Raw genomic sequence first — 18,719 nt, 5'->3', positions numbered from 1 at the left:
CTATGTTTTAATTGTGATTATAGTTCATTTGACAAAATAATTAATTGCAGTGACTATCTGATTGCAGACAAAGGATCTGAAAGGGAGTGCCAATTTCCCCCCACAGAACTGTGGGAATGTGCCCTTGTGCCATGGCTCTCTTTTTACAACCATGTAGCCCCAGTAGTGTCTCATACCTTGCTGATAATGTAGATAACGTCACCACGTTTAAATGTCAACTCATCAGTTTCATCTCCTGTGCAGTCCCACAAACCTTGATAGAAATTGGCATAATCGGTATTTTCACTATCTGCAAAGAAAACAGCACCTAATTATAAAACAACCAAGATTGAGGATAACTAAAGTTACTCTTTAAATCTTCAAATAGTACAAAGCAATTTATTAGCACACATTTCTTATTCCTCTTTTCAGAAACAGCTCCTTCCTGTCTTGAAAGCAAGTGAAAAATAAGTTTAATGTGCAAGCCCTTCACTGGCAAGTTGCATCACTGAAAGACATGTAGCTACAGGTTTTCAAAGCATTTTTCAAAGCTGCAACTTAAAGCAGCTATTTTTCCTCTGCCAGTATATTTCTAGCAAGCCATATATGTATCCCAAGTTGAAACTGATAAAACTGCTAGAATATAATTAATAACGATCAGTGAAAGGAAGCTAAAGTATTTTGTGATACACTCCCCCTCTCTCTCCTGTTCCAACAAAATTAAATAGCTTCTCTGAGAATCCCTGAGATAATCCTTGATTCTTCCTTCTGAAATATTGGAGAATTTGGAAACTGTTGCTGAAGCTGCATTTCAAAAATATTTGTGTCAGCTCCAGTTTAGGACATTAAGCCCTGGCTAAACGTGCAACTACACCACAGTCATAAACTCATCCTTCTAACAGCATAAGCACAATGGATGTGCTGTGTTCAAGCTGCCATACAGACCATTAACTGATTGATTATTTAGCACTCTTTGCTCTGTAATACGGCAATAACACAGTAATAAATGCTTTGTCATACATTTACAATACAGAGTACAGCTATTGAAACACAGCGCTCACACACAGTTAAATACACTGGGTGCTTCTGTTGCACTGCAAACTATTTCCTGTTTTTAATTCCATGAGAATGGAGTGTGATGAGTTAATGCAAAAAGAATGTAAGCAATACCACTAAGATGACCGGTTACATTATGTATACACTAACCAGACAGAATGTATATGTACTAATAATTTACATCACTGGAAAGCTATCTTCTAATTCTGATAACATAAATATCACTGAACTGGCTGGATCAAGGCTGTCATCTTAGTTTTGTTATATGATCCTTGAACTGCAGGCTTGCTGGTTATTCCAACATACACCAGTTACATTTGCATGTCATTAGCACTCTACACTATTATTTATAGTTTACAATTTAACCATGATTGGTTCATTTTATAACCAAAAAAATCCTGCTAAAATATCGAGTATCAGGAGATGGAAAGCATCAGACTATAAAAGAATAGTGGTATTCAACTTGTGTTCTTCTCTATTTTGGCAAATACTTAGATTTGAGTTTTAATATTCTCTGTATGAGCAAGAAGAGCTTGTTTTCTCTTTCTCCATTTCAGCCTGTGTTCTGTGCTATCATGTTTGAGTGGCAATACTGTCATAAGGCTAAATATTCACAACCTTCAATTCAAAGCTGCTATGCCAGTTATCCACCATTTAATTTTCCATAAACTGGTGATTAGGAGCTACAATTTGCTGTGTAGCACTAGGGGGCGTTCTGGCGGCTAGGGCCAAAAATCTTCTGTTGTCACCCCAAAAGCAACAATTAATACCCATATGAAAGCTCACAATCATTCAGAAATAAGAGATTTGGTTATTTTAAAATGCACAGACATTTTAACATGAAGGCATAATCAGTTTGAAATGTTGCACCTCCAGATTTTGGCCCTTCCTATTTTTCACCTCATTATTCACCAATTTAGCATTAGACAATTATAAACAGTAATACAGGTCAGCACTAAATTAATTTGTGACAAATATTAAATCAGAATGTCTCCTTGGTAATTTCTTACTGTACTGATCAAAGTTCCCAACTCTGTGTCATAAACAATAACGTAAGTCCACATGAGAAAAAAAAAATAAAATAACTATTTTGGTATATCCCACTTCTCAAGTCTTTCATAAGTTGGCTTATTGATTTTGTTTAAAACACATTACTCAGGACTTTTACTTCTTCAGAACATCACTGAAAGAAATCATGACTTTTCACACTGACCTTTACCACTTTGAGCTCTGCTCTTACCTTTATGTGCCTGAAGTAACTCCTGTTAACACTAAAGTGAGTTGCAACAGAAGAGACCCAACAGTGGGTAAGGCATGTCTCTCCTTTTATGTTCATCATCAGCATTTAATTAAGTTTTAAAGTCGAAAGCAACTCAATTAATGATGTGAACACACTGGAAAGATGCATTTTAAAACAAGCTTATTGCAATAGTGAAGATACTGACCAAAGACTAACCATGTCTCTGTACCCTCATTTGTGAATTCAGCATAAGATAGGGTTGTTTAAATCAGAAAGCCAGACTTTTCAGAAAAATATATACCGGTATTCAAGGAACACAGAAACAAAAAACATGGAAAGAAAGTGGCAGTGTAAATTTGTGAACAACTATGCTGGTCTTTCAAGGTGTTAATTTCAAATCTGAAATCCCCTCTCATGCCCATCAGCACAAGTTTCTCCAAATTCTATAAGGGTAACTATCTATGCATAAAAGACAGGTGTCAATGTAACTTCAGACTTTATACACCTAAAGTGAAAAGGGCTTCATAAAATGATTCACAGTCCTTACAAACACAGGTGTAGAATGAAGAGGAAAAAAAATGCTGCAAAAACCTCTACAAAATATGAGCCCACTCATTTTTACTTTGGTCCCTTTCAGTTTGAGAAGACCTTAACAAATTTCCTTTTATTGCCTCTGAAGAATAGTATAAAACAAAACCAGGAGGTCTGAGTTAAGGAATTTGGTATATATATGGCAGTGAAATAATGTGAAGCTTCTTAAACACATGTAGTACCTGACAACAGATGGATTTAGCATCAAGAACTTATAAGCTTATTACAGTTCAAATTCAAAAGGTATTGGTTTGCTGGTGTTACTCTGTTACAATTACACTGTATTCTCAAACACTTCAAAATATCGCGTGCCTTAAAAATACTATGACATAATTGCTAAACTGAAGTGTGTTGCATTTTGAAGGTATGGTCACTTGGCCACAAATACAAATAAGACACAATAAAAAAGCATTAAGTGTGTAGCTGAGGGCAGAAAGCAGTTTGATTTTACCTACCCACTGCTTTGAAGAGTACCAATCCCAAGAAGTGGGTGAGTAGGATTTTTCATAGGTTATTCCTCCAGAAAATATTTCTTCTATTTCAGGACAGCTACCTGGATGAAATCTACTATCCAATGGTTACCAACAGCTACTATGCAATAGTTATCAATACTCTTCCAAAAAGAATTCCTCATGGTTTACTTCAGCCATCTCTGCTTTTCTAGTAATGGGAGTAGGAACAATGGATATTTTGTTCAATATTCAGATGGAAACACCTCAGAGTTATTTTGACAGATCAAAAGCCAATGGCTGCCAGCCTCTCTGACAGTAGTGTTAAACTGCTTATTTCACTGAAAAATACTGGTATTTGACAATACATGCTTGAAGAAAGAAAGGTGAACAGTTCAGGTAAAAAAAAATCTGAAAAATATATCACTCAAGCATGCATCTCAAATACTAGACTATTTAAAACTTAGGAATGCCCATGAATTGCTCAAGGGGGAAAAATTATAATAATATTCTAACAACCACAATAGACAGAAAAGAAGAACCAAACCACACCACAACTTGAAAAACAGATTAATAGTACATATTTCAGAGGTATTTAAGTGTGCTGTCCCACTGCAGCCTAATGCAATCTAACTGCAGGGTGTTTAATTTCTGCCCCCTAAATTGTGTTGATTTTTGCAATTGCCATTTCTGAGCACAAACCTGACAGAACACTAAACTGACCAAAACAAAAGCAGGAATTACAACCTAAATATGAAAATGCACTACATAAAACATTAGGATAAATGCGACTGTGCCTGATTTCTCTCAGTCATCCATTTTAACACTGATGGCACGTAAGTTAGCAAACCCTACTATGGTAGTGATTTAGAGCCAGTAGTTTTATTATTTGCTTGCACATTCCTTGCGGAATGAAGGAATACATGTGAATGTTTTCCATTCACAACTGTGTTCCACTGCCTAGTATATTAAACAGCTTGCCATTCTAACTCATGTTCCTCAACTCTTGGTAAGATTTTTTAGAAGTTAATAGTGTCAGATTTGAAGATTATTTAACAACATTTGAAAAAGACATACTGTAGCCCCTTTTGGTAATGATGTGCTCAATATTTACCAAAGTGGAGGCTTAAAGATGGAAGTACAGCTGAAGTTCAAAATTAATGCTACCAGTATGAGTGTCTTACACAAGTGATCTAGACTCTCGGTTTTGCATCTCAATCACTGAACAAGACAAACCCTGTTAAAGAATCCAGTTTTTTGTTCTGATGATATCCTAAACTTCAGAAAATGCCTGTTACTTATTTGCCCTTTATCCCACAGGCCAGAAAAGTTACAAAATAAGGGCAAGACAACTGTAGGATATTTATTTGGACTCAAACTCTAATCTATTCGAAGATGTTTGGTTTAATCTTTCTCACTTCCCTTCTTCTGTTCCTTAGTTATCCTAAAATCAACGTATTTACACTGATAAAGGAAAAAAAAAGACACTTATTGAAATAGTGATTGTGGAAATGATAATGGGTAACAAAAAAGACCCAGTAAACCATATTCTATAACTCAAGCTCTTCAGTTCTTTGGTATTTTTAAATTATTAGGTCCCTATCAATTAATGCAAAGCTATCCAGTAGCGAGAGTCAGCACCAAGTAGAACAGAATAAAAAGAACTCGAGTCTGAAAGTTAATTGAAGTAGAAATATGTTAAGGCAAGAAAAGAGTAGGGAAAAAAAGAAAAAATTTTTGCACTAATCAGCTTGAGCTCACAGACAATTTGCACAATATTTTCTGTGAGTTCAGGTTTAGTAAAGCTAGGCAATAAATTAAACTTAAGAATGTATGCACTGTTTGTGTAGAAAATCATAAAATACTCTCAAGTCATGTCAGGTATTTATGATGTGATGCCTATCAGAAATACTCATGTCAACTCAGCCTAAAAGTCAAACAAATTTCCAGTGTTAAATAGCGAACTATGTAAGATCAGTTCACAAAACTATTGACTGAAATGAACCTGACATCTGGGGGGAACTGCTGTGGTATTTTCAATGACATTACACAAATACTAATAAGACTGATAAGGGTGTTCTCATAACAATTAAAATTTTTCAAAAATGCAGATGCTAAGGTTTTGGTTTTTTAAAAGTATGACCAATTAGAACTTCAGACAGGTACATCAGGGGGAAAAAAAGTTGTTGGCAACTTTATAATTGGATTGACCCCATGCTCCATTATGACAATACACATATAATTACAGTAATGTCTAAATGAGTACTAAATATTAAGGTTGTAATGAGTCATGTTGTTTTACACATGTTTTTAGCAAAGCACAATGCTAACAGCATCTGATGGCTTGGCTCTTGTTTCCTTTCCAAGAAAAGCAACCCAAAACTCCTCACAGCAACCTGTTCCTGCTTTCCTGTATGGGTCAGGAAATCAGGCCTCTGTTTCCTCTCCACATGTTGCAACAGGAAGGGCACTGCAGAGCTACTTCCTAAAGGAACTCTTCTTGCCCACCCCTTCCTTGACAGCCCTGAAAGAATTATGTGTATTATGTACAATGGGGGAAGGAGAGCCAGATTGCATGTCAGTGCAGGTCACAGTTACAATGCAGCAGATCTCAGAAAGGTGTAAGGTCTGATAAGAAGTGAGTCTTCTCTACTTGCTGTGTCAAATCACCAATAGTTTATCTAAAGGTCTGTGCCCTTGAAGTACAAAAATATATTGTTTTTAAGCATAACTGGAAATACCTTTCTATCAAGAAAAGTTGCCTGGCAATGTGACTTTACATGGTGCATGCAGTTATTTTTCTAGTCCGAGAGATAATTAGCACTAGGGCGCTTTGCCAAGCTAAAGCTGAGAGAATATCCTCCACAGCCTTTCTGGGCATTTGTGTCCTTTTCCAATTTTTATGCTGCTGTCACTGGACTCTGGCATTTCTTACCTGATTCATTTGCTTTCTCTGGTAATCATATGCAATGAAGATATGCATGGCCAACATTTAAACAGGCTGCAGATCAATTAGTGGTCTTAAGTTTATCTGATTTTTATCAAAGAAGACAGAGCTTTGGGTCGATTGTCAGAGCCTGTGTCAAGTTGACCTTTTCAGAGACGTCTACATTGCCAATCCCTTGGGCAACTTGTTGTCCCCTGTTAGTCTCTGAATGGCAGAAGTCTGTTCTGCTCAAGCACAAAGTATACACAGATGTCTATATTACATTCTTATAGGTTTGACAGCAACTGCATGTTGTATCTATAAACTGTCCTTTAGCAGTGACACTTCCTCAATGATGATAAGCTAATTTATGCAACTAAATCTCCTTTGTGCAGAAATGAAAGCTAATTGAGTCATTACAAAGTAATTCAGGAAGGAATACCTTGTATAAATTGGCTTACTTTATAAATCCTTCTCAAGTGGTTTTCATGCATCCTAAGTGGTGCTTAAGCAGTTTTGCTGCCATCATATACCCGGCTAAAAAAAGACAGCATTACAGAGCTATAAAAACATTATTTTAAAACAACAAATGGAAGAGAAAAGAAAATAAAGGTATAAAGAAAAGTGTATACACAAAATAAAGGGAAAGGTTTTAATTACCTGAAACAGTGGTAACTTCCTCCTGGCTCTCATTGCTTGGCACTTCAGCTTTTGAAGAAAGACGTTCTTCTGCAAAACACATAACTGCAAATGAAATTCTGAAGGACCACCTCAGCTGACAGGAATTACAGCCCACATCAGCCTGAAAAACACACTCTATATTTCCAGATTGTAAGCCTTGTTTACTATTTTGCACTTATACAGAAATTGGAACATTGTTATTTCTGTGGTTTCCGCCATCCATCCAAACACTCCAAGAGCTTTCTTTCAAAATCGCAGTTGTGAACATCTGTTTCCCTTTTCACTCTGGTCTGAATGCAGTCATATATAGAGCTGCAGTTCTGCTGATTTTCAGTCATTCTGAGACAATTAGAATGAGGGTCCTCTTCTGCTGCATACATTTCTTGCCAGAAAAGGATAAAGAAAAGGAAACCAAGGTGTGAAAAAGTATCCCCAGCCCAAGCAATACCTCAGTTGTAGAGAGCATTATGCAACGAAGGCAGGCAACATCTTACCTTCAACACTGTTCTACAGACACAGAAGCTCAACACCTGCGTGATGGGAACACAGCCACGACAGATACCATGCCCTTCACTGCTTCTGCCCATTGTGCCTGACCATGGTTTTAAGCAAGCCAGACTCTATCAAACTACTTAGTGCAAGTTTAGGAGACAAGAAAAGAGAAAACCTGGCAATGATCAGCTCTAAAGCATGTTTTCTGGCTAGCAGGCTTGGAACATTCTGAAATCCCCACAGGCAACTTTGAAAGATGTGCTCCGTCCTCCCTGTCTGCCACAGACATTGAACTCTCTCATGTCCAGACCCTCACTTGAGTAAATCCACACTCTACTCAGTACAGGGAGACCAGATTTGCTCCTCACATTTCCCAGTACAGAGATACCAGATCTGCTCCTCGTGTTTCCCAGTCAACAATCCTGCTGATGATGTAAAAAAGGGGAACAAACTTTTAGCTGAATCCTGTCTTCAGGTTCATAAGGAAGTAGAAACAAATTTATCTTGACATTTTCAGTATATCATAACTGACAAGGCTGCTGTACTGAATGAGGAAATAGTATATTGATAAACCCATTTCTCAAGCATGAATTGGACTTTTAATACATTTAAACTCTCTGGATTTGCTACTCATCACATTGTATATAGATTGTCAAGCTTCTTTTTAAGATACACATTTCAGCAACTAATTTGGATATTTTACTTATGACAGACAACAGATGAAGCACTCACAGTGTTTAAAATGTTCCTCATTGTGAAACTCTTATGTAATTGCCCATTTACTTTGACAAAGAATGAATTTTATATCAAAAGTTCAAAGGATTTTTTTAACCTTGTAAAAATTTAATCTATCCACAAGACTGCAAACATTAAAGCAGATGTTTAAAGCACAAGAGTAGACCTGTTGGAATGGGTATGCATAATTACTGCTAATCTCTATACACAGTCCTACAAATATTACAATTACAACGTAAGATTCACTCTATAAAGAGCTTTGAAATTCTGCCCTACTAAGCCAGCAAGATTTTTTGTTCTTGAATCTTTACGAGTTAAAAAACTGGTAAAGATTAATATTTTTAAGCCAAGGGGAGTGGGGGGAGAACAGGAAAAAAAAAATCCTAGCAATAGAACAGGAGAAATATGAAGCTGTAGTGTACACAAAACACTCTAAACTATGTTCTGCATTCAGATGTTCAAATGTATTCCCCTACTTGGCATTAACATTTGTCACACATTTCCAAGTATGCTCATCTGTTTATTTTAAGAACTCACAATTGGAGCATAAATGGCAAAAATGCATCCCTATGTGCTGTCCAGAGCACTAGGAGGCACTGTCATTCTGTGGGTTCCCTACCATGGTTACACCCCACACAGGGAGTAGTACCCAGGATCAGTCACATTTGCTAGAACTTCTCCCTTTTCCCAGAAAAAACATCTTCATTCAACACACTTGCTATTATATTATTCTTTCATTAAAGAGATGTTGATATTACAAGTTCTGAATGTTTAGACCTAAATCATTTGCTCTGTTGAATGTCCTATGGATTTTAACTCTACCACTTGTCATGGTCATCAGACTAGTTTAAACTAAGGACTGACTCCAGTAGAGGGTATCTCAACTAAAGTAAAGAAGCAGCAGAAGTTTGAAGAGACTTTTTGTAAGGTACTGCTGAATACATGTAGACTGCATTGTGATTTCACAGAAAATATTTAGAATATATGTATTATTCTGAAATATATATTTCCTAGAAACAAGAGTTGACCAGATCCACATCTGAAGATATGAAAATGTCTGAATGTCAGAGTTGACCAGATCCACATCTGAAGATATGAAAATGTCTGAATCTTTGAATTCCAAAAGGTGCCAAATTCAAGCAAAAATTCACTATATTTGCATACTGCTTTGGATCTCAACCATCCCCACTTATCCCACCTTGCTTTACACTACAGAGTTGTCACAGAGAGGACAAAGTTTCAGGTACAATTATACTGGAAGAGGCACTCCAGAGGCACTAATGGGCATTCAGTCCATGGTATCAGGCTGAAGTGACTGCTTAGGAAACCTCCTCTGAAACATGCACAACAAACATCAGGTCCTTTGCACAAACCTCTGCTTCATGAATCTGTTGTAAATGCTTCTCTCTATTTGCAAATGCAATCATGCTCAGAGTGGAGCAGTTGTAGTAGGCTTGGCTTAGGGTAGTAAAAAAGAACCTGTGGTTCTTAGCCCATGTTTTCTGATAGTATGGCCTGAAGCAGTAACTATGTGCAGGCGGTGTCCTTTAAACACAGCAACCTTGATTACCTTGGGAATTACAGCTGCAGTCTGATGCAACATGCATAACTTTGTGTTGCAACATGGCACAGAGTCAAAAGATGAAAAATTAAATTAAAAAATACAGTAGAAATACTTCTGGCTTTTTTAAGATACTGTGTATAAGGAGTCATGCATACCTTTAAAATAATCTGTTACACTTTTTCCTCTGTATATCTTCTTCACATCATCGCTATCACTGCAGAGAAAATACTCTTTTCCACCTTCTCACTATGTCAAAATGAGACTAATCTACACTAACCAAACCAATGAACACTTCCAGAGCCGTAGATCCTAAGAACCCCTGAGATATAGATTATGTTCCATACTATGCTGATACTTAGAGACCTTAACAGCAAAATTCTTGTGACAGTGCTACAAGGAACTAACTATATTTGTTAAAGGGTTTTTTTTTTCAGTTAGTCCATGAAAGTTGTTGAAAATAATTTACTTATTCAATTTTCAGTTTGAAGAAAAAACAGAAGAATAATCACCCAATCACATATGATTCTACCATCCACAAAATTTAAAGAAGTGAAAAATTAATTTTACATTTGCTGAGGTTTTTTACATGAATCCATAAAAAGGAGGAAGGAAAAAAGACTGGACTACTTGAGTATAAAATGGATAAGAGTTTGGCTTGAACAGTGCATTCCTCCAATGGAATGTGGTATTTCCATGATAAACATGCATAAATTTAGCAGTTTTCTCTACTAATCTGTTACCTAATCATCTTTTTACATTAGATTCTAATTTAATGCCATTATTGTTTGGTATTCTGTTGCCTTATAGTTTCTGACACATTGTCATTGCACAATACTAGTTTACACCTTGAATAATCCAAGTTTGTAAGTTAATATATTCTATTCAATGTTTTGATTACAGTAAACAAAACCAGCTCAGCTATGCAGCAAAATCTACCAAACCACACAGATGGTTATAAGCTTTTCATTGTGTGGTTTCCATAGCAATCATATTGCAAATCTGGAAGCTTCTTGCAAATAAGCAGCTTGTATTTACATGCCTCTCGGCTGCAGCACAGAACACAACAACAAGTGAAGTTATTATTCCTATCACATATTGTTAGCAACATGACTGGAAGATGTTTTGATCAGTTCAGATAAAAAGTACTGCAGTGAACTAATTTTCCATCTATTTCATAATGACACAAGCAACCACACACTTGTAATGCACATTCATGTCTCTTCTTTTGAAATCTCACTGTAATATCAGAAGGTTATAAGCATACAAAGTGTTATAAGATAGGCACCCCCACAAAAAAAATTATTAAATAATCAATAAAAAAAACTATACAGTGTCTATACTATTGCACTTGGCAGGGAGGACAGATGCATGCAAAAAACCAAGTGTGTACATGAACTCTGCTGATACTGAATATCACAGGTCTACCCTGTTCTGCCTAAGAAAAAAATAAAAGAAATAATGGCATGTTAACACCAAGAGTATTACTCCTCCATACTGCTTTTTTGCTGCCAAATAATGACTCCACACAAATGCAAACAAGAACTTTCAAACCCAAGTAAATACTTACCATGGGAAAGAGTCAAGACTTTTTCTCTCCAGAATTTACAGTTCTATGAATTGACTCACCCCCCAAATTGATTATTACTCTAATAAGGAACATAAATCAACCTAGCTACTTAACTAAAAAAAAATTAGCAATAATTGGCTTTTTTAAAAACAAGAGTATTTGTTCAGATAAACATTTAATATTTCCAGAGAAGCAGCAATAAATACACAAAATTTAAAAAGATTGTTAATATAATTTGGCCAAACTGACAACTTCTGCTAGCATTTGTGGTGAGGGCTAGTGACCATCTGGGTCAAAGGAATACATATCAATGCCCTGTTTTATACAGGACAAGCAAATTGCCTTACCTGAGGTCAGTGTTCCCCAGCCTTGGGGATGGGGTCCTCTGCAGCATTCTCACCTGTACAGGCCTGTACACTTCACCTAAACCCTTAGTTTTAGCCTAAGTAGCTTCATAGAAAATCTAGTAGGTTTACTTGCCTTGGTGTGTGCATTTATAATGGCAGGGATTTTCATTTCTGGTATTTTCTTTTAGACTCCAGATCCACCCATTGTACGTGAGAGAGATCTCTCTGTACAAAGAGATCTTCAAATGCAATTAGCAAAACTCCAACTATGATAATCCTCCAATATTCTCAAAGATCTGTCCCTTTTCCCCAGCTCCTCTGGGACATGGCAATTTACAGGAAGATTTACACACAGTTTCTTGACATTTCACCTCACCCTGTATTCCCATTAGCAGCCCAGTGTACTCTGTAAACAACAAAACAGTTTGGAAAAGGCTGCCGAAGGTGCTATTGTCTAGCCATGGTGGGAGTTCTTGGGGGCAGCAGAGAGGGGGAGACAGATTCTTGTTTTATTAAAGCTCCACCTGACTGTACAATAGTCCATGGTTTGAGAAGGAAAATACCTCCAGCACAGCAAGAAAAGTGGAAAACAAGTTGGCTGCTAGAGAAGAGATTATAAATGTGAGAATTTCTAACCATGACAGAAGAGAGGACATTTTATTGCTACTTCTATGGGTCAGCTAGTTACCACCCAAGAGCTCAAACAAAAAAAGTTATATTCTTATATGGCAAACTTGAGTGTAAAAAAAAACCAATTTCCACAACACAAGCAGAATGATAGAAACAAATCACCCAAACACAGGCTAAACACTGGGATTGCAGACAAGATGACATCAACATATGTCAGCAGAAGCAGAAGTTGCATCTGACTAAATGGTCATCATTGCATTCAGAAATATGATGGGAAATGGCAGTACAGAACTGTATTCCAAAAGAAGACAGAAAGAGATCTCTGGGTTATGAACAATATAAAAATACATCTTAAAGAAAAATAATATGCATACTGAGATGCTTCCGTTTTAGTTGACGACAACCCATACCTATTCCTAGGCAAATTTCTCCCAACACATGTGATCCAAGCCCGATTCCAAGATGGAAGCAAAAAGTTTAATTCAAATATACCACCATCTAAACTGGATGGGACCTCCAAATAACACTTTTGCACAAGTTTTAACCAGATCTTTGAAAAAAAACCATTACCTAAATTCCAAGGTAAGGTTAAATACATACACCACTCTTCCCAACCAGCAGACAGTAACAGAAGTCTGCTATTAATATTAACAACATCCTGACTTCTCAATGGCCTTGAATAAGTTGCACTGGCTTTACAAAGTGAAAAAGCTAGAATAACGAAATAATTTTGGGAGAGATGGGATCTGTGGAAATTGCTCACTCTAACACCCTGCTCTAACTCAGACAGTTAGATCAGGTTTCTAGGAAACAGCATTTGGCCTCTTATGGTGCTCCACACTAAACTGTTCAGCAGCAGTTTAAAAGGGCCTGTGCATTTTAATAGCTCATGTATGACACAGCTGAAGCTAATGACTTTCTAGAACAGGATTAGCTCAAATTACTCAGTTTTGTCCAGATCTTGCCAAGTCTCCAGATGTGAGATTTCATGTACTCCTTGAGAAATCCTGCACATTTTTTCCCCTCAGTTGCACTCCTTTTATCTTTAAAAGGTGCTACTGTGCACCACTGTAACTCCCAGTTGTCTAAGCAATGTGAATAGCTAAACCAGCCAGCTCAGCTAAAAGTGAAGCACTGCCTCCTATTGAGAAGACCTTGGGAAAGTTACCTCATCATCCTCACAGAAAAGGGCAGTAGATTTTGTTGTAAATTAACCCAGGATTATTGCTGCAAGAGAAGGAGAAGAAATCACATGGGAGTACTGGAATGTCACTTAGACATTTTCAGAAGAAAAAAACTCTCTCAAAACAACCTTTCTTTGGCACCACCTACTGAATCTTAGCATATGTAATGGTCTGGCTTAACCAAAACCAAAAAGCAGATACAACATCCCCTTCCTAAGAAAAGTATTTTGGAGTTACAGCATTTGCTAAACTAAAGACTAAAGTAAACCAAAAAATTCCTGGTCCCACTAAGGAAAAACAGCAAACACACTTTATGGCTGTGATTCTCTAGCGTTGAACAGAATAACATTTGGATCATATGACTGTTGCTATGAAGAATAATAACAGAGAGAAGTAGCACAGGGAAATAAGTACATTTGGAGAACTGTTTGAGGGGAAAAAAAAGTATCTCTTTCTAAATACATTTGTGAAAAAAGACACCACATTTCTCTTATATTACCACACACATAGCAATCCACATAAACTAAAGTAGCACAATGGATTTTTAAAAATCACATTTTTAAAAGCTGGAAGATATTTTTTGGCCTCTCACTATTTTACTGGAAAAAACAAGCAACAAGTAATCAAAGAACACATATCTGGAGGAAAAACAGCTACTCTAATACACACAGCAAAAAAAAAAAAAATTCCCAAACATTTTTGGCCAGGTCATCCACAGTTGCTGCAAAGTGGATCTTCCCACCCTACGGTGCAGCCTTTTACTAATTTTCATGAAACCTAGAAGAATGCTTTGCTTTACTTACCTTTTCTACTAGCTGAGACCTGAATATATGTTAACACCTTTCCTCCTTCTTTTTCTTTTCCCAGTAGTAAATATTCCAGTAACTTTGCTTGCCTGCCTTTGCCCCATTCTGTAGTCACAGCCAATACCCTCTTCAGACCCCACAATTTTGTACATCTACCAAACACAGAAGGTATGAAAGTGGCTGTTTCCAGGGCTTCAAAAGGCTCTTCATATTTTAAGAAAAAACTGTCAAAATGGGAAGAAAAATATTCTCAGTCACCTGAATGACCAAACAGAATATATTCATTCACTGGGACAACTGAATAATCCACAGAGATGCAGGCAATTCCCAGTTCTAGTTATGAATATATTAAGATTTCATGAACTCAGCTTCCTGCTTGGAGCTCTCCTTGCAAATAAGCAATCTTCAGTCATGTTTTGAGTGACAGCTCAATTCAACTTAGTTGGCCACTTCCTTTCACTAGTCTTCAAAATAACAAATAATCTAAAATCTCTGATTAAAACTAAATTAAACCAAACCAAACACAATCTTCTCAATCTTTTTACATACTCTACATTATCTTTTTTTTTTTTTTGGGTGGGGGGGGGCAACATAGATGCAAAAGAATTAAGATTTTGTCAATTCAAAGTTAAAGTAGGAAAAAAATTGCTAGTCTGACAGAACTAGGAGAAAGAGAAGCATGTTAAATCTCAGTTACACCAATAGCAAGCTTTGGAAGAGAGGAGATAGGAAAAGGCAGAAAAAGCAGGAGTACCTACATGGGAAGACCACTTAGAATGCCTAATTTTGGGATATTAACATTTATTTGACAAAATTATCTAATTATTATTAATAAAATTCAATATAAATATGCCAAAGTGCAATATGCACTGCATAGAAATAAGAGATGGGTTTTGCACTGACCTTTTTATTTCCTCATGAAGAAACAACTGATAATAGTAATTCTTCTCAAGAGAAAAGATAAAGATCATCACAAGCAAGTTCCTTGTGGATATGCACACAATGATAATAATGAAGAATAAAAGAAATTATAGAGATCCACTTCCAGAAACTCATTCATTGATTTCCCATTTTCATATTCACAGACACTTTGTCTTTATTTACAAATGAAGTCACTATTTCAGGGATTTTTTTGTCAGAAATCAAGTATTTGTCTAATCCTATATGTTGAGTGAACTGGTCAGAATATATTAAACTCAGAAATCAAAAAATTGTTTGATGGGCCATCAAAGAAGGTGAAAATTTCATAAGTGACTTCAAAATCCAGCTCAGTACAAATTCCTTAAGCTTTACTAGGTTCTTTTTTAAATCTTACCTTTACTTTTTTGCAAGCAAACCCTACCTTTGCTTTTTTGTTTACTTTTTTGTTAACTTTTAGGTAACAACTTCCACACCTGAACAGAAGCATCTCTGAAGATAAAGTTTCATGTTAAATTTCAACAAAAGCACAATTTTCGCTCTACTTCTAAAATTGCTCCTAAGGCCTCAATTTTGGCATACCAAATTGAGGCAACAGGCAATCCATTATTAAACATTTAAAGAAAGAATAAAATATTTTATAATGCTACTCTTAATAGATCTCAACAACATAGGGGAAAAGCTTTTGGGTTTTAATGTTTCTGCATGCTCATCTAATTATTGGTTTATTAACAAAAAATCTTCCTTGCTTCCTTCTCTGTTCCCTGTCACTCTAGCAAAAAAATAGTTGCAATTATTGGACAGAATGCAAATTAGTTTCTCAAAGGGACAAAAGAACAATTATAAGTTTATTCCATGATTCTACTGTAGTTTCATAGGAATCTGTGCTAGAGATTGCTGGCCTAAATACGTGTGGCATGTACATAAGAATATTCTTTTAAACATAATAAAGATTTATATGAATTCACTGAAACTAAAATAAATTTGTTTGTTGTCTCAACCTGTAATAGCTCTTAGCTATGTAAATAATTTAAGTTTTCAACATGACATTTTATAAACCTTATTATTAAAATGTTTTGCCAAAATAAATGTGATGGCTATTAAAATTTATATAGAAAATATAAATAGTTCCCAATGTAAATACATTTAGCAATCAAATATTCAATTAACTAATCTATACTGTATAACTCTGTACTACAGTGTTATTTGACAAACTGTACAGCAGTTATATTTCTCAAGCTTAAATTTATATGATAGAAAAAGTCTATAAATGTCAAGTAAAGTTTCTCATAATCATTGATCAGCAGCAAGTCTTAAATTTAATAGCCATTTCTGAAAACTACATATTCTTAATTGTGACAAATGGGACTTGACATAAAATTTACATACACACAATTCATAAAGCATCTTGCTTAAACCACATAATATCCTATAATAATCTGCAAGGTTAATGTATTCAAATTTATAGTATGATTCCTGAACTTACTCAAAAAAGGACAAAAGGCAAAGCAGAGCTCACATCAGTGAAATGAAACACAATACAGTTGTTGGCATGTTTCCACAAGCAAAGTCTGGCTCCCAGATGCTTCTCTTGTAACTCCTTTAAAAATGTTGTACCAGGACATTTTTGCATTCCCTGTGTTGATCACTAACTGCACACTGACAAAAAAAAAAATTCAGCAGTTTTCACCCTTTGGGTATTTTCATTAAAAACAGCAAACCCACACTACTGCTACTTTGTACTGTTTATGGCCCAGGCCATTAAATGAAATTATGTCGACTATGCTAAATCCTTTCTCCAGCTAAAATGATGAAATTAAGTGACAATGTTATTGCTATGATTCACTACTATCAGGTTAAATCAGAAATATCAGTTGCAATGCAGACTGTTTACATGTACCACATTTTGGATAACAGTGCCATATTAATCTCTACAAAAACTATCCCATTCTTCAATTCTCATACATCAGGTCCATAGTGGGAGCCGCCACTCTGGATGTCAGATCTTACTAGCCCTGTGCACCACAAATCACAATGCACCTCAGACAGAAGAGGTAGGACACTGGGATATGGCAATAATTCATATGCAGGAAATGACAACTGCTCCCCAGGCAGCTCCCCAGGTCAGTGTGGGATTGGCATGCAGTTGTATCTCAAAAGAACCCATGGCTTCTGGAGTACCATGCTACTAGAATTCACTCCGAGATGGTGCTTTCGGACTGCCAGAGACACAACACAGTCCCAGTTGCACTGTAAGAGCACTACTTGTATGTCTGAGATAGGCAGTTCATTCAGGAACTAGATTTTATGACCAGTATGGAAGTGATAACAAAATCTTATCCGTCTTGAACTTCTGTTTACTGAATTACCTGAAATTGCTGTTCAACGTCTACAGATAGAAATGTGTCACTTCTTATCAGAGAATCATACAATCATTTGGGTTGGGAGTAACCTCTAAGATCATCTCATTCCAACACCCATACCATGGGCAGGGACAGCTTCCACTGGATCAGGTTCCTCAAAGCTGCACACAACCCACCCTAACACACTTCCAGCAATGTGGGGCATCTACAACTTCTCTGGACAATCTGTTCCAGTGCCTCACCATCCTCAGAGCAAAGTATTTCTTCCCAATATTGTTAATTTTTAAGGAAGCAAAATTTGAGAGGGGTATGCAAACAAGATAAATTCAGTTAGTATATTTTAGGACAACGGAAGCACGACCCTCCCGCTAGGATCCGCAGGCCTTCCGGATAATGCTTCCTTTTGAAAATGCAATTCGTTCCTATAATCCCCAGTGCTATGTTAAGATTCAAGGACAGAATAATTGTTACAGACTGCTAAAACAAAATGCTTCCACAACCCAAAGATGGAAGTATTGGAACAACTTCTTTCAGGATATTTTAAGTTCTAGAGATCCTAAACTAGTTTTTATTAAAATACAGAGTTTTCAGGTGGAGGAAAATAATATCCGCTAGGAAAAGTTAAGACTTCAAAAAAAGGACTGAAACAAAATATCCACTGTGACAACCACCCCCTTTCTGGATAAGAAGACTGTCCTCCTATCTTGACATCTAACACAAATCTCACTGACTTGCCAAAAACCTTTCCTAAGTCTCTTCCAACTTCTTAAGAAAAGATTCTCCCCTTTGGTGCTGAAGCTTATCTGTCAGCCTGCACTCTGCACTTCCCTGGAGCATCCCTCTGTTGCCTCTAGGGTACAGCAGACTGAGACATCTTGCCCTCTCTGCCTGGTCCACTGTGTGGTCCAGGAGCTGGACTCTGCTGACCTTTTTCCTTTCCGAGGAGCAACCATCCAGTTTCTTTCAAAAAGTTCTGTTCAAAAGTTGGAGCAGCAGCCAAGACAAGGAAACAAACAGCCTTTTCCTGTGTTACCTGCTTTATATATGTGTAAACTAAACATGATATCTATTGCAAACACAGTACACTGCAACACACAAACAAATCAGATATACATGCATACAGCCACAAAAATTCATGAAGCTCTTGTTAATTGGTAGCATTTTCTTAGGTTAATTCCTCCATTTTGAGGA

At 36.5% G+C, this 18,719-nt stretch overlaps 1 protein-coding gene across 2 annotated transcripts in view; it reads right to left on the bottom strand.

Moving 5' to 3' along the window:
• SKAP2 (src kinase associated phosphoprotein 2) overlaps nucleotides 1–18,719 on the bottom strand; it is a 118,860-nt gene that overhangs the window by 11,324 nt on the left and 88,817 nt on the right. For both annotated transcript variants that reach the window (XM_068208419.1, XM_068208427.1), the window contains 2 exons: nucleotides 6,902–6,970; nucleotides 177–289 (listed from right to left, as the gene is read on the bottom strand). In XM_068208419.1, coding sequence (XP_068064520.1) covers nucleotides 177–289; nucleotides 6,902–6,970 — 182 coding nt within the window. The remainder of the gene's footprint in view (nucleotides 1–176; nucleotides 290–6,901; nucleotides 6,971–18,719) is intronic.

Source organism: Anomalospiza imberbis, chromosome 1 (assembly GCF_031753505.1).
Source record: "Anomalospiza imberbis isolate Cuckoo-Finch-1a 21T00152 chromosome 1, ASM3175350v1, whole genome shotgun sequence".
Lineage (NCBI taxonomy): Eukaryota > Metazoa > Chordata > Aves > Passeriformes > Viduidae > Anomalospiza > Anomalospiza imberbis.
This window is presented reverse-complemented; position numbering and strand designations above follow the sequence as displayed.